The 16,653-nt window shown below is 42.9% G+C and overlaps 1 protein-coding gene and 1 long non-coding RNA gene across 2 annotated transcripts in view; one reads left to right on the top strand and one right to left on the bottom strand.

The window, feature by feature from the left end:
• col14a1a (collagen, type XIV, alpha 1a) overlaps window positions 1–15,087 on the top strand; it is an 85,834-nt gene extending 70,747 nt beyond the window's left edge. The window contains 10 exon segments of the mRNA XM_061675159.1: window positions 2,434–2,487; window positions 3,363–3,416; window positions 3,518–3,589; window positions 5,611–5,646; window positions 6,360–6,426; window positions 6,984–7,175; window positions 7,855–7,932; window positions 9,500–9,655; window positions 14,740–14,893; window positions 14,895–15,087. Coding sequence (XP_061531143.1) covers window positions 2,434–2,487; window positions 3,363–3,416; window positions 3,518–3,589; window positions 5,611–5,646; window positions 6,360–6,426; window positions 6,984–7,175; window positions 7,855–7,932; window positions 9,500–9,655; window positions 14,740–14,893; window positions 14,895–15,018 — 987 coding nt within the window. The 3' untranslated portion in view covers window positions 15,019–15,087.
• On the bottom strand, window positions 4,349–7,167 carry LOC133401779 (uncharacterized). The gene is made up of 3 exons (XR_009768459.1): window positions 6,935–7,167; window positions 5,729–5,777; window positions 4,349–5,617 (listed from the first exon to the last, which is right to left on the bottom strand). It is a non-coding gene; the product is annotated as an uncharacterized LOC133401779 (long non-coding RNA).
• Window positions 15,088–16,653: the final 1,566 nt, after the last annotated feature.

The following is a 16,653-nucleotide window of genomic DNA, read 5'->3' as shown; positions in this document are numbered from 1 at the left end:
TGCATGCGTGAGGGCTTCCATTTTTCGAGCACTACAGCAAATATCTGTACCGCTCTCTCTCTCTCTCTCTCTCTCTCTCTCTCTCTCTCTCCTCAATCTTCTTTCCTTCCTCCATGTGTGGCCGCGATAAATACCTTCCAACCTTGTCCTCAAACATCGCCTCATCTTTTTTTTTACTTTGATAGGAAAGAAAATGCTGCTACAATGAACAGCACATTTGGGCATCCATCTTCCCTATCTCGCTATTACGTTTTATCAACGCGCGCGTGTGTGTGTCTGTTAATAATCATGGCGCTAATAACACACAACACACAAACACACCTGGTCATGCCTGAAGAGTTAACTTGTAAAATTATTAAAATGATTCATTTTTAACACAGCAGGGCAGGAGAAGTGACATCATCGAATTATTTAATTGCGGGATTCTGTCTCACTGGGTTTTACACGGACAGGATACATTCTGGATACTTTCTGGTTACATTGCACTTACATGCAGAATATATTCCAGACACATTCCAGAGACAGTACATTCTGGATCAATTCCGGTTACATTCCAGATAAATTCTGGATCAATTCCGGATACATTCCAATTACATTCTGGATCAATTCCGGTTACATTCCAGATACATTCTGGATCAATTCCAGATACATTTCAATTACATTCTGGATCAATTCCGGTTACATTCCAGATACATTCTGGATCAATTCCGGTTACATTCCAGATACATTCTGGATCAATTCCGGATACATTCCAATTACATTCTGGATCAATTCCGGTTACATTCCAGATACATTCTGGATCAATTCCGGATACATTCCAATTACATTCCGGTTACATTCCAGATACATTCTGGATCAATTCTGGTTACATTCCAGATACATTCTGGATCAATTCCGGATACATTCTGGATCAATTCCGGTTACATTCCAGATACATTCTGGATCAATTCCGGTTACATTCCAGATACATTCTGGATCAATTCCGGATACATTCCAGATACATTCTGGATCAATTCCGGTTACATTCCAGATACATTCTGGATCAATCCCGGTTACATTCCAGATACATTCTGGATCAATTCCGGATACATTCCAATTACATTCTGCATCAATTCCGGTTACATTCCAGATACATTCTGGATATTTTCCAATTACATTCGGATTATATTGCAAGTATCGTCCGGATACATTCTGGTTCAATTCTGAATATATTACAGATAGATTCTGCATACATTCCCCACTACATTACAGATCCAGTACAATCCGGATACCTTCTGGTTATTGTCCAGATTACATTTCAGTTAAATTCTGGATAAATTCCAGATGCATTCTACAGTAATTCCAGTTACTTTCCACATGGATACATTTTGCAAACATTGCGGATACATTCCAGACACAATACGGTTACATTCTGGACAGTGGTGAAGGCCTTTCTGCTCCAGCGTGAATGTGCACCAGTGCACAAAGCAAGGTCCAGCAAGGCATGCGTTGGATGAGTTCGGTGCGGAACAACTTGAGAGGCCTTGAGAGATCAAGTCTTTTTTTAAATCAATTTTCCAGCTTTATAATACCAACCCTGGATGCGTGATTGAGCTCGCTCTGCATCGTAGCCACAAGCCTCCTCATCTTGCTCAATATTGTCAAGTGTTCTTTCAGATGAGTGCATCTGCATTTTACACATTCACTGCCATTCTTTCTACCCACACATTTTGAGGAAACTTTTATCTCTCTTTTTTTTTTTAGTTGTATCTATTAAAACCCATTTACTTAAAAACATGCATGATCTGCATACAAATCGTCATGGCATTTAAGCAAAACCGACAACTGTGAGGTAACCATTCATTGTGATCAAATCAATTAATAAATGCAATAATAAATAAAATAAAATAAAAGTTTTCTTTTTGTGACTGACTCATTGGTATAACTATTATGTCTTCGCTTAAGGTTCTAAATCAGTGATTTCTAACCACTGTGGCACAGCACATTAGTGAGAGATCATCAGGTTTGCCAATTATCCAATTTGACTTACCGGTAAACGTTTTTTAAAATGTGTATGGATAAATTATCTTTGCTCATCTAGCTATTCCCTCGACATATAATGAACATTTAAATGCTCTTCCACCAGACGATAGGAGGTACAATTAACCTGCTGATCCACCTGTTGCGACTCACACAGCAGAAAAATAGCTTTTGTGTTCCACTAAACAAAGCGAACATTTCACACTGAGTAAAATTGTAAATTGTGACGAGATCATCATTATTTCAGTATACAGTTTATACTTTTTATGACTTTTTTTTGCTTTAGTGGTGTGCCATGAGATTTTTCCTCATGTAAAATATGTTTTGGCTCAATAAAGATTCAGAAAGATTGTTCTAAATAACGGTGAGCTTTGCGCCGATGATTTAAATCCTGTTTGTTTGTGTTGTGTTTAGGGTGTTCCTGGAAGTCAGGGCTCCCCCGGGAGGGATGGTCCGCCTGGAGCGAGGGTAATGTGTCTTTCGTTACTCGGATGCAACATATAAAATGCTTTCCTCATTTCCCATCTCGCCCGCTCTCCGATCTGCCGGGCTGTGCTGGTCTACGAAATTACCGACGCATTTTTGTGTATTAGCGAGATGTGAGTCTAGCTTCTCCAGAGTGTCTTTAGTGGTTTGGTCCCAGTGATTGCTAGGACGCTTGACTCCTGGGTGGCTCTTACTCTTCCGTGATTTGTTACTGTGTGAAGAATGTACATTGTGCCGTTGTAGCCGAGTGTTTTCATTTGGACCGATGAAGATCCTCTTGATACCGTAGCTGCCTCCTAAAATGAAACACCGCAGGGAACGTTCCCAGCAATCTTTCTCACCAAACAGGATTTAACGTCGCGAGCGAGCCAAAACCCGTAAGCGGAACTTAGAGGCTAGTTGGTTCGAATATCTGGGGGCTTGTATCTTCAGCTGTGTTCAATATTTGAGCAGTTGCATTGCTTTGTGTTGGCTTCGCTTCACACAAGTTGAAAGGAGAGCCACGTAAAGGCGAGAGTCCGTGTTGAAAGGGCACCGGGCGCTATTCGGAGAGAGAAAACCGATCCATTATTTCCCGGTTGGATGATAATTCCACATTACAAAGGTTTCCAAGGTGAATAACAGTGGTTTTGTGCAACGATGTGCCAAAACTGCAGGAACACTGAGCTGCAATTGTGTAGCTAATGAAAATACAATTTTAGCAAATCTGCCAATGAAAACTGATTGGAGGTACACGAGATGTGTTATCAAATAGCGCATGATTGTGGGTTTATTTGTATTTTTCAAGAATTGTGCTGCTCTATGTTGATTCTTGAAATTTACCGAAAATAAGAACAGCATCAACTATATTTTCACAGGGCCTACCAGGTAATAACGGACCTCAAGGTCAACAGGGGCCGCCGGGCCCTCTTGTAAGTTTATGCTTTCTTATAATTAGTCACAGAATACATTTTTGCCGCATACATTCGATTAGGGAGCAATGCTTTCCGTCTCTCCGTTCTCTCTCTCTCAGGGAGCCCCGGGTGCACCTGGAGCTCCTGGCCCGATTGGATCAGCAGGACCTCAAGGGGAACAAGGACCTTCTGTAAGTCGATTTAGCTTTCATCTTTTTTGAATTTCATGGAAAAATAACATCGTGATGATTAAAATTCATGTGACCATGTGCTCGACTTAATCGAGAAAATTTAACAGTTTCTTACGATATCCTTCCTGTGCTCGAACCAGGTGAATTTTGCTTCACATATCCTCAGTTTCAAGTACAATTCTTCCCAAGCGCCTTTCATGTCCTTTTAACTGCTGTCCTCTTGTCCTCTAAATGATGCGGTTACAGACTGAAAGCATAAATCGTACTATTAACAAATGCTTCAATTGTGTGTTGTATGTTAACTGGGAATAGCTGTGATACATTCCTTCTAATTGGAAGTGTATTTGTTAAAAAAAATAAAAAAAACATAAAAAAGTTGCCCAGAAAAACCCCAAAAATCTAAGATTATGCAGTTTTTTTTCTCTTAATAAAAAGAGAAATTGTCACATTCAAATGGATGATGGATGAATGCATCGATAGAAATGGAAGAACTGTTCCCACAAAGTTAGCTAGATAGATAGATAGATAGATAGATAGATAGATAGACAGACACAGCAATTATACACAGTGTATAAAAGTACATTTTGTTCCATCAGCTCTGCTAGAAACGAGAATAAAATGAAATGAGGAGCAGTAAAATGGATACAGAGCAATGAGGGAAACGTTTTCTGGTGTAAATGTACAAATCATGAGATACAGTACAAGGGATACATACACAACAAGTCAGCGCCACAGGAGGCTCGTTACTCTTTCGTGCCACAAGAAAATATCGTTTTAAAGAAACAGGACATTTTTAGCGGTAGAGTTGGAATGCGTTGGGGTCAACCGCCAGAGTCTTTTTATTTATATTCCTTGACATGGTATAAAGCAGCATTATGTTTGTCATCTTGAAAAAGCTGTGATTCCCTCTGAACTGATTTATGAGCCTCATGTGAAAGGAAAGGTTACGATAAACACGCCGTCATCATGAACTCTTCCTCGTCAAGGTCAGACTTCACACGCATGGTCCAACTGGAAAGGACAGCGTGTATCCGAAACGGGTGACCTTCACGCTAAGAGTCTTGTTAAACAGTGCTTTTCTGTTCCTCCCATTCGGTAGCGTCCCCAAGTAGCAAACACAGTCGGTGGTCTCGGTAAAAAAATAAATAAATGCGGTAAAAAAAAAATGGTCTCAATCACTATTATATATATAAGGAAAATATAGACATCATCAGGGAGCAAATGCAAACCTTTGGACAGCTACCAGAAACCCTTTTATTATTATTATTAGCTGCTTTCACACTGGCCATGTAAGCCAGCAATTTCACATTGTTTTCCTCCGACTCATTGTCCTGTGCAAGGACTCGGGTTGGGGCGTTGAAGTCTGCATCCACTATTGTCGCTGTCGCGCTGACATCACGACGCATCTAATTATCCAAAGGCGCAAAGCCGCAGTGGCCGCTTTGGCTTCGGCACAAAGTGAGTTTAATTAACACTTTTCTTGTTACTTTAATAATACATTGACTGTAGAGAGAGACTGTCCACCACAATATAATTGTCATATATATATAGTGTACACAAGTTACACAAGCGATAAAACAAGCTTTTTGTTCTAACACTGTAATATGCTTAACTTGATTATGAAATCCCAGGCAGCTAACGTTGCTCTTTTATTTGCCTCAGGATTACAATGTGCTGCACTCTGATATCCGTTCGTGCGCTTGGCAGCTTTCGCGTGTATCTGGCGTGAGCAGATCTGAGATCTGTGTGCTTTACAGTGTTGCCAGAAGCCCCCCAGAAGCCGCGGCAATTTTGTGTACACTTTTATGTGCACACAAAGAACCTGTTATCGAAATAGAATAAGCGGAACGCAAGGTGAATGAATGAATGAAATGCATCGAAACTTCAAAGTACCGATTGTGGTAGTGTACAGTGGTGAGGGGGTATTAACAAAAATTATAATTTGACTTTCAATATAGTGAGATGTGCCTTCACATCCAAGTCCCGTCTTTATTCTCCTCTTGTGCTTTTGTGTTTTGTAGGGTCCCGCTGGTATCAAAGGAGACAAAGGAGAAAGAGTAAGTCTCGGACTTGCACATTTCATCAATTGTGCTTAGAACTATTCCAATTTTGCTAAATGGAAATATTGCTAAGACTCACCAACGGTGCCTCGATTCGAGTCGCTCATTGTGTTTCTCCCTCGCGCTGCCTGCGAATCAGAAAGCGAATCAAGTCAGCGTTCGCGCCTCGGAAGAGAGTCGCGTTTGACGACAGAGTGATCGGAGAGCGAGGCGCGCGGCTCGCCACCCTGAATGAAACCCTCATCCGACCAATTTCATCTACGTTTACGGTCATTTGTGTCCGACTGCGCTTTATTTATTGGAAGAGAGGAGGTCTCTCCGGGATGGATTTCTCTCTCTGTATTACAATTTTGTGCCTGGTGGGCATCTTCCCAATGATGAAAGTCACTTCACAGCAATGGGGTGGCATATGATCATTTAACAGGGACAAGTTAAAACATTTATTGGAAATAGTCGCATGAAATATTTAGCGCGCCACTGCCGCCTGCGTCTGTTGTGGGTCTGTAATAAAAGAAAGATTTGCTGGAGGGATTTCACAAGCCCTGTGGACGTTTTCTGGATGTTTCCAAATGTTGAATGGCTTTTTACAATGAAAGGGGAGCACTGAGTTCCTCCTCAGATGTGCTCTAAATGGAGGGATTTTTGAGCCCCCAATTATATACACTGTATCTCTAGTGTGTGTGTATAACTCGAGTATGTATTTTTCGCAGGGTGACGTGCAGTCCCAGGCAGCGGTGCGCGCTATCGCAAGACAAGTGTGTGAGCAGCTCATTCAAAGTGAGTAATAAACGAAACAAAACCCCAGACACATTAGGTACACTCCCACAATATAGGATTCAGTGCCATATTTAGTTCCAAATTTCTGCGGAAAAGTATGATGAATGTTTTTTTTTTAAATGTATTTCAATTCATAGTTTGCAGTGGTGTGCGACTGTGCTGCGTTATAAGAGGTGTTTCTGTTATTTTGGTTATCTTATTTAGCTACTTGAGAGGAGTGGTGTCAATTAAAGAAGAGAATTTGTATCTTTGTGAAGGTATCATTCTTAATACAGTTCATGTAGCGGATTATATGCTCCCGGTGTTTCAAAGTGCCGGAGACAAGGTACAGCAGCTTCAGAAAAATAAAGAAAAGACAACAAAATTGAGCTAAACTGTGTCAAAGGGTTGCTCGTTTGATTTTTTTAGTGTGTATAATGCAACATGAAAGAGCAGACAGCATGCAGGAAACTCCACAAAATAGAAAAAGAGTTGCTACAAGTCAGGCTACTTAAGGGGAAGCACGAACCTTCCCGGTGCCTTCCTGCATCATCATCATCGTCAATTCTTCTTTTCAGGCCACTTGTCGCGCTACAACTCCATCCTGAACCACATCCCAGTCCAGTCGGTCGGGTCAGCGCATCCGGCGCCCGGACCACCCGGTGAGCCGGGTGGAAGAGGCCCCCCGGGACGTCAGGGAGACCAAGGACCAGCCGGCAGGCCCGGCTTCCCCGGTGATAACGGGCAGAGTGGACGGCCAGGAGAGAGAGGTGAGGGACGAAGAGGTTTGAGTGACATGCGGACAAAATACGACTCACTGGCTTTCATATAGGAAGGATGACATGTGTCAAGATGGAGGCAATCGGGGAATGGAATTCCTGTCACTTTCCAAACAAACGTTTCCTCTCACTAATTGGTTGCAGCTCATTAGCAATCCTTCACATTCTGCATTGTTTATGTCGTTATCCTAACTTCATCGTTCAATATCTATCTAGTGCAGTCGTTCCCAACCTCTGCCGTGCCATGGAACATTATCCAATTTCAGTGAATTGGTCTGAAAATATACAGTACTTTTTTTTACAACACGTAATATATTTCTGTTCGACGTGTGGTGACAGGCAGAACAATAAAACGCCTTTTCATTGGATTGCAGAAGGCCCAATTAAGCGACCTGTTGCCATCCATACGATGGAATAATAGCTTTGTGTTCCACTAAACGGCCCAGATTTCACACTGCGTCGTACATTTTTGAGTAAATTGAGACAAGGTCTTCGTTATTTCCGTAAATTGACTTTTTGTGAAATCTTTCTTTGTGGTGTACTGTTAGATTTTTCTAAAGTCAAATATGTGCCTTGGCTCCCAAACGTTTGGGAGAACACTGTGGAAATATATTCTTAAGTATGTATGTAGCAGAAATGAAAAATGTGACATGTAACATGTTGTCTCCAGGTCTCGCAGGGGAGAAGGGTGAGAGGGGGAGTCCGGGTGTTGGGAATCAAGGACCAAGGGGCCCCCCGGGACCACCAGGTAAGATGAAACCCCTTTTGATGGCTTTGGATTCATGTATTTTTTTGTGTGTAATTTAGTGTCTAAGGGATTTGAAATAGCAATCTGGATTTGTATGATCATCGGATTTTATAATGGGGACTGTAACTAAATGTCTTTTTAGAAATGGTTTTAGTTGTCTAAGGGTCAGAAGCTGTGAAGTCAAAAGCGTCATCTAGATTTAATCCCGATTACGTATTTATTGATCTTAATTGACGCAAATCGAATCCCATCAGTTGAGTTTGAAATCTTTTGGAGACCAATGTAGGATTATGTTTTGTTCCTGCGCATCCGGGGTGGGATCTGATGAAACCTGACCTTCTTTGAGCCATTAAGATCCCAGATCATCAATCTTCACACACTGATTTCACGGGTGACAAATGCGAAGGCCTTGGCAGAGGTCTGCATTCTCTTTTCCCATCAGAACTGTCACAGCGCTGCTCGATTATTCTCCAGGCATATCGAACACCAAGTGCTTTAACTCTGGAGCTCCTAGTGTTTCTTCAAACAAAACCATATACAGTATGTTTTAGTCGTAGTTACCGGTAAGTAGCTGACACCGGTGGAGCTTTGCTTTCTGATGAAATCCCGAAGTAGCTTGAGGGAGTTTTCCATTTACAGAAAGAACTACAGCGTGATTTCCTCGTTAGCTTCGGGAATTGTCTGCCTCAGCGTGGCGAAAGCCTTGAGCGTCTTTAACACATTCTTGTGACGTCTCGTAAAGGCCCCGAGTACGACAGCTTTGACTTTGAGGAATTGGTTATTTGACGATCGCAATCAATTGGTGAGTCATGATAGGCGTTGTGCACGTTCTCAGCTCAGTTTTAAAAGACTTTGCTTTGGAAACAGAAGGCAGACCAATTCCGTACGCAAATAGAGAGTACAGGAGTTCCTGGAGCGATAGACCGTGTTAGCGGATTGTTGAGGTTCCCTTGATCGAAGCCACCAAAACTTGGGCTCAGTTTACCAGTTGGTGTTTATGTCAGAAGAAAGCGAATCAATCAGTACATTAAATCAATGGCAACTGTGGCTGAACTTGGAAGATGATGGTACATACACAGAAATAGTATCGTAAACAATTAGAGCTGGTCCAATGGGATGCAGCTATGCATTTGTTTAGATTTTGTTGTTTTATTTGTAATAAAAATCAAACATAACCATTTTGTGGTCATTGTGTGATATAGGATAAGATGGACGACTTTAACACTGCCCCGTAGACTCCTTTAGAAATATTAAAAGGGTTATTTTAGAAATGATGGAGAATGGCTCCAAATGGACGCTTACACAAATTTACTGTAGACTTTAGACTACACGTCAAGGGAGTCCTGATGGACTCCATAAAACTCTGCTTGTTATCCGCTCTTTTATCCCGTGGCTTCCTTCGTACAGAATCGTCATGGTAGGCGGCTTCCAAATTCTTTAGTGTCACCGTGTTGCTGGAGCAGCCTGAGAAAGATGAAAGTTCAATGACCTCATCCACGCTGGATGCCGCACTTTTACTTTTCTTTATTTACTAACTCTGACGCACCTGCTCTGGTTGCATCGTCAGGCTTACCGGGCGAGGGGCGCACGGGCAGTCAGGGGCCCGTCGGGCGGCCTGGGAACCCGGGGGCTCCGGGGAGGCCGGGCAATCCAGGTTCCACCGGACCGGCTGGACCGCCAGGCTACTGCGACCAGAACTCTTGTTTGGGGTACAATGTTGGAGGTAAGCACGCTGGCACACCGGGAATGTCGGAGCAAAACGGAAGGACGACACCAAAAGCTCAATTGGTATCATCGTAGTACTCGCACTCTGTGCTGGAACAAAAACAAAAACCTTGGCAAAAGTTAGCTTGCCACAACCACACAAAAAAGAGATTCCGTGTTTGATTAAGTTGCATAGTGCTTGTACTGAGAAGAGAAAAACTAATCACTACACATCTTTGCTGCAAGCTAAATTGTGACACGATCATTAGGAACGAACCAACAACAAGCCCTGCATAAGCAAAGCAAAACAAACTAACTACAAAATGCTACATTAGCTAATGATAACAACTGAAAATCATTTTTGAATGCCAGAAGCTGGTGCTTTTTAGGTTGGAACAAGAAAAATCCTTCGCAACAACATCAAGAGATTCTGCTGATAAGATCTCCATCAATCATTCAAGCAAGAGCGCAACTGAGGTTAACTTTACCGCTCTTGAATTATGTGGTTTTAACATCATATCAGAGGTTAAAAAAAAAACAAAAAAAGTCAAAAAAGGTGTTTTGACCAAGTAAGGTTTCGACAGTACAGATAGTTATTCTCAAACGCACAAACAGATGTAAAAGAATTAAATTAACCAATTTACTTGCGCAAAGATATCTGTAGGGGGGGAGGAGTCTCGCCGTGATCGTATTGTGCGGTTTTACGTGTCACCAAAATATTCAGATACTGTAACTCGATAAGAAATCTTCCCATGGGCTCACCACCTGTGGGAGGGGCCATAGGGGTCGGGTGCATGGGAGTTCGCCCAACCAGTCTACATGTGTTTTGTGGACTTGGAGAAGGCGTTCGACCATGTCCCTCGGGGGGTCCTGTGGGGGGTGCATTTGGAGTGTGGCGTACCGAACCCCCTGATACGGGCTGTTCGGTCCCTCTACGACCGGAGTCAGCGTTTGGTCCGCATATCCGACAGTAAGTCGGACTTGTTTCCAGTGAGGGTTGGACTCTGCCAATGCTGCCCTTTGTCACCGATTCTGTTCATAACTTTTATGGACAGAATTTCTAGGCGCAGCCGAGGCGTAGAGGGGGTCCGGTTTGGTGGCCTCAGTATTGCATCTCTGCTTTTTGCATATGATGTGGTTCTGTTAGCTTATCAGGCCGTGATCTCCAATTATCACTGGAGCAGTTCGCAGTCGAGTGTGACGCGGCTGCGATGAGAATCAGCACCTCCAAATCTGAGGCCGTGGTCCTCAGTCGGAAAAGGGTGGCGTTCCCTCTCCGGGTCGGGGATGAGATCCTGCCCCAAGTGGAGGAGTTCAAGTATCTTGGGGTCTTGCTCACGAGGGAGGGAAGAATGGAACGGGAGATCGACAGTCGGATCGGTACAGCGTCTGCAGTGATGCGGAATTTGTATCGGTCCGTTGTGGTGAAGAAGGAGCTAAGCCGAAAGGCAAAGCTCTCGATTTACCGGTCGATCTACGTCCCTACCCTCACCTATGGTCACGAGCTGTGGGTCCTGACCGAAAGAACAAGATCCCGGATACAAGCGGCCGAAATGAGTTTCCTCCGCAGGGTGTCCGGGCTCTCCCTTAGAGATAGGGCGAGAAGCTCGGTCATCCGGGAGGATCTCAGAGCAGAGCCTCTGCTCCTCCACATCGAGAGGACCCAGATCAGGTGGCTGGGGCATCTGATTCGGATGCCTCCCGGACGCCTCACCGGTGAGGTGTTCCGGGCACGTCCCACCGGGATGAGACCCCGGGGACGACACAGGACACGCCGGAGAGACTACGTCTTTCGGCTGGCCTGGGAACGCCTCGGGATCCCCCCGGAAGAGCTGGATGACTTCTCCCCAGGGACTTGCTGGGACTTGCTAAAGCTACTGCCCCCGCGAGCCGACCTCGGACTAGCGGTAGAAAATGGATGGATGGAGTTCTAAAAGTGAAAGACATGGGAAAATATACTTTTCAGAAGACCAATTCTGACTTCATTTCAACATAGCACAAAAAGTAATGACATTTGTGTTTGGTAGATTATTTCTTTGTTGTAACAATGCTTTACCGTTGGAAAATTTCCCTGTTCAAGGATGCCACATTTGTAGGGAACGTGCATTTGTAGGATAAGCAGCAGAGCTGTGTTTGTGGGTTGCAACCATGAAAGGTTGGCCGACGTGGTTGTGTTGGTCCCTCTGGCACACAAAAAAGGCTGTCAAGTGGGTCCCACAAGTGTTCAACGGGGTTGACGATAGGAATTGATGGTACTTGTTCTCATTCCAATGGACGTCGCAACTTTTGCGTTTTGCAGAACACCAGGTGCCTGAATGGGGTACCGCAAGCTGAAAACAAGAGTGACTGGCAGCAGCGAAAAAAGCCGTTTGGCATTGGCAGAGACGATTTGGAAGATTCGTCCAGATGTGGCAGCGTTTGAAAGGGAAATAAAAAGGAAGATTTATCGCCAGGAAGCATTGTTACTACAGAGAAATCATCTAACGAACATGAATTTCCTTACTTTAATTCCCAATACATGAGTTTTACTTTTTTGAATTGAACTACTGAAATAGTATTATATGATAGCGAGGCACCTTTAAACCATGAATGTGATTTATTCAGACCACTCCGATTGATCCTTCCCCCCGATATAAAGAATCTCATCTCAATCGTTAGTCGTAGTGTTCTATCTAAAACTGTATTCGCAACACCGGGTCGTCCTTGTGTTTTTCTGTTTCTCAGCCTAATTAATTTTGAACGAATGATATTTATTCAAAGTCAAACAAGCCAAATATTCTCCTTCTCAATAATTCATGCAGACATATTAACATATTATCAACTTCCTCTTTCCACCCAATTTGACCAGTACAAGGCAGCTCCTCCATCTTGTAAAAAAAAAAATATATATATATATATATATATATATATATATATATCTATTAAAAGCAACAATGTAGGTTCTCACTTTGTTATTGTTCTCATAAACCTCTCAGACAACGCACACTCATCTGGCTTTTCGAACCGTCGCACTGACAAGTTGATGTATTCGGCAACTGTCTGAGTGTGTGCTCGGGTAAACAAACTGCAACCCGGATAAAAGCCCGATTTGAATATTGATAGTGATGAGGAGGCTGCGCGTCTGATAGGCCCGCCGCCTCACAGCCAAGCTATCACGCCTCCAGCAACGTTTGACACCTGCGTCGTCCTCGTCGTTTTCGTCCATCGAGCCGCTTTCGTATTCCTGGAAGTCATTCAGTGGTAATGTTTTTGTTCTAACTTCTTGTTCTGAATCGTCTGTGGGTGAAACGTTACATCACTTCACTTAATTTGCTTGAATGTACCTTCGACAAGAGTGAATTATAACACCCTTGAAAATTGCGAATACTGAGAAATCAAGTCAAGAAATTAATTGAGGACACTAACAATAAATTGAAGCCCAATTGGACTTGATGGCACATTCGGTTTTATCAAATCTTGCGTTGCTATGAGACAGGAGGAAAATATATGTATGTATGTATGTATATATAAATATATAAATATATATATATATATATATATATATATTTTTTTTTTTTTTTATTTTTTAAACAACTTCACGTGCTTGCATTTCTTAGCATTGATGCAATAATCTTTTTAGATGTGTTAATACTGTAGACAGTACGATGTATATGTATAGATAACTTTTTGTGTGTAATTATCCCAGTTCATACTCAAAGGCAATTCATTGTGCTTTCTATATCAGTATTATGTAAAAGAAAGCATTTATACTCATGTGTAGCCAAAATATTAAGTACAATGGCAAGTTCAAGCACAAAAAAAAAATGTACATAAGCAAAACATATTTTTATGTTTATAGAGAGGTGTGCAGCGAATATACATTCAAAGAACACGTACAGTATAAAAAAAATCAATTATGAATTTTGAATTCATGTGGTGTAGTTTAAAGTGTTTGGAATCCTTACTTGCGCGTTTTTTTGTGAAGTCCAACGGAGATGCGTCATCACGCCAAAAGACTTTCTTTACGCTGTATTAATTTTCTCCCAGTTCAACACTAACGATGTCCCCGGTCAGGACTCTGCAACCTGCGTCGGTTTTGCAGTTTGAGAGTTCCGAGCGTTTGGTGTCTTTGGGTGTCTCTGCTGTGACGCGAGGTAACATCTCGTTTCCTTCCTCCCTTTCCTCCTCTTCCTGCTCCACGACTCAAGTTCAACGGGACTATGGCAACGATTACTGAGGAGCGTTCCCCAGCCGTTCGCCTCTTCTTCCTCTGCGGCCTGTAGTTTCAAAGACTTCCTCAAGACCTCCATCCTCCTTTGTGATGGGGAATTGCAAGCATTTAAATCTTCCCTCCTACTGGAATTGATTTATTTTATTTTTTTCAGAATCGCTTCATAAAGAGGCGCATTCAACCGTGCTTTGCTATTCCGGCCTCGTACTTTGAGGCAACCCTGGATTTATAGTTTACCAAAAAACAGACCACAATGCTGTTATTATGTGCACACAATGCTTTGGTACCGCATCCTCTTCAAATCTCTTCAGTGCTAATCTCGTCTTTCGAGTCCACTAACAAGTGATGAATACTTCTTGCTTGTTGGCTGATTTATTCACTGTTTTCCTGCTTAAAAAATGGGCAGAACCCCCTCGAATTTGGAGCGGGTTTTGTCACTATTTCTAACTTACCAGGGGATGAGATTTCAACCTCTGCATGCTTCCTCACGTGGCTTGAAAGCTTCTCTTCTCACAGTGGTGGCGGGGCATGATTTTTATATATATATTTTTTTTTGACCCCCTGAGGGCCTCAGGCAAGAACAATGGATCAGCAAATCTTTTATTAAAGAATTGAAGCATGCTTGAAATAGACAAAACCTGCTAGCAGTGGGCTCCATTAGAGATATTCTCCATTTGTGACGAGTCATCGCAGTTTCTACGTGGATGTGGATGTGGATGTATATGGATCCAAATCAGCCAGCAACAACTGGTGAAGGGCCCTCTGAAGGGGATTGCGTCAGTGGTGGTGGGATTTTGGGGGGGCCTAAAAGTCCTCCATGCCCTCTCCTGTGGAGCTTTTTTCCCCCCCATCCATGTGTGTGCTACAACTGATCCGCAATGTTCCTCTCACAGTCCAAACTTTGCCTCATGGTGGCTACCGGCTCTACAATCAAGCCTACAACCCTTCTGCAGTAGCTTACGACATCGACCAAGGAGGCCGAGATGATGACGAAGAAGAAGAAGACGAGGAGGAGGGTGAAGAGGACCCTTATTACCACGGTTACCCTGCGGGCCCCTTCCCGCTCGGAAGACGTGGAGCTGCGGTCGCCCGGCGTGGTCGGAAGGTTTCCCCGCGACGTCGTCGTCATGGAGGAGCGCGAGACGAAGGACGCCCTCACCTCAAGTGCTTGAAGTTGCACGTGCGCACACCCACACACACACACACACACACACACACACACACATCAGAAGCTGTAGCAGGACGCCCCCCACCCCCGTCCCTCCCCTCTCCCGGTGGTTGGCTCCACCTGGTGAAACAATGTAAATATCTTTGTGGACTATTGTATAATATTGCAAAAAGTGCCTGATCTTTGTTTGTTTTCATCGTTAAGGTGAGGCGACTTATGGAAAGCAGTCTGAGCATTGATTCAAAAATCCTTGTCCATGTACTAGTACGCTCTTTGTCCTCACTCGTAAAACAATTGAGCGTACTAGTGGAATGACGGTTTGACATTTCTGTTAATTAGTAGAATTCTATATGACAAGTAGCACGCAGTGGTCACCAAGAGCACCAACAACATAGTCGTACTAGTATGCCAAAGTTGTCGTACAATTGTGCAGAAATAGTGAAGAGTGAACTGTATTTCAGCATACAGATTCACCTATTTGCTGTTTTTCAGTTTTCCCCTTTTCATTTGAAATGTTTTCCTCGTTTCTGGGTGGAACCTTCCCCCCAAAACGCATAATGGCAGTTTATCCCTGATTATTCGAGAATTTGAAAAAGATTTTCTTTCCCATCTCAGTGATAATGGCCGTCAATTATTTGTATCTTTTATTTTATCCGCAGTGAGAGATCACTGCAAATCTTTTCTTTTTCTTTTCTGGGGGTCCGCTGTACATTTGAAGTGGAAATATGTTACTATAGTAAGACTGTCATTCTATTAGTGCGCTGGTTTGTCTCACTAGTTGAGGGCAAATTATGTACTAGCGCGTGAACTTTAAGATGGATATATTATTAAAAAAAAAAAAATTTTTTTTTAAAATGGCCCCAAAAGCTTTCCATGGCCGCCCGCTCATCTTCACGTACGTCTCCTTCTCGTATTCAAAAAGACGACTGATGAGCTGCTTTTTACCGTTGGCTGAACATCACATGCTGATTCGTTTCGGCGTGTTCGCACTTGGGTCGGTTGAAAATGAAAGAACCCTGGTGCCGTTGGTGTGAACATGCGAAAGGTGAACCACACGAAACATCACAAATATTCAACTGTAAAAAAAAAAAAAAAAAAAAAAAAAGGATTTCCTCTCTGCCACTTTTGTCACTGCCTGTGCGTGGGTGAGTATTGGACAGGCGCGCGTCCAACAGCGCTTTGTAAAATACATTTTACAAGCTTGTTTGTGACATCCCAATTGGTAAAGGAAATAGCAAATAAGCCTTTGGTCCTGCCATCCATCCATTTTCTGGAGTGTTCAGCAGGGTCCATCTTGACTTTAGGTGAGAGGAGGGGTAAACCCTCGACTGGTCAGTATGCAATGTCCACGGAAATAATGATGATCTTGTCTCAGTTTACTTGAGTGAGTTAGTGTTTCATCTGGACCCGTTTAAATGAATCTATTATTCAGTTTTACGAAGGGCAAGCGGCAGAGCCACAGGTTAATTGTAACTTTTAATTGCTCTGCCTGTCACGATATGTCACTGGCATAGATAGTAGAACAAAGGCTATTAAAAACACCATTTGTAGTAAATAAAGAATCATTTTCAGACTAATGAAGGGAAATGAATACATGTCCTGCGGCACACCTGATCTCTCACGGCACAGTGGTTGCAAA

Source organism: Phycodurus eques, chromosome 4 (assembly GCF_024500275.1).
Source record: "Phycodurus eques isolate BA_2022a chromosome 4, UOR_Pequ_1.1, whole genome shotgun sequence".
In the NCBI taxonomy this organism is placed as follows: Eukaryota; Metazoa; Chordata; class Actinopteri; order Syngnathiformes; family Syngnathidae; genus Phycodurus; species Phycodurus eques.
This window is presented reverse-complemented; position numbering and strand designations above follow the sequence as displayed.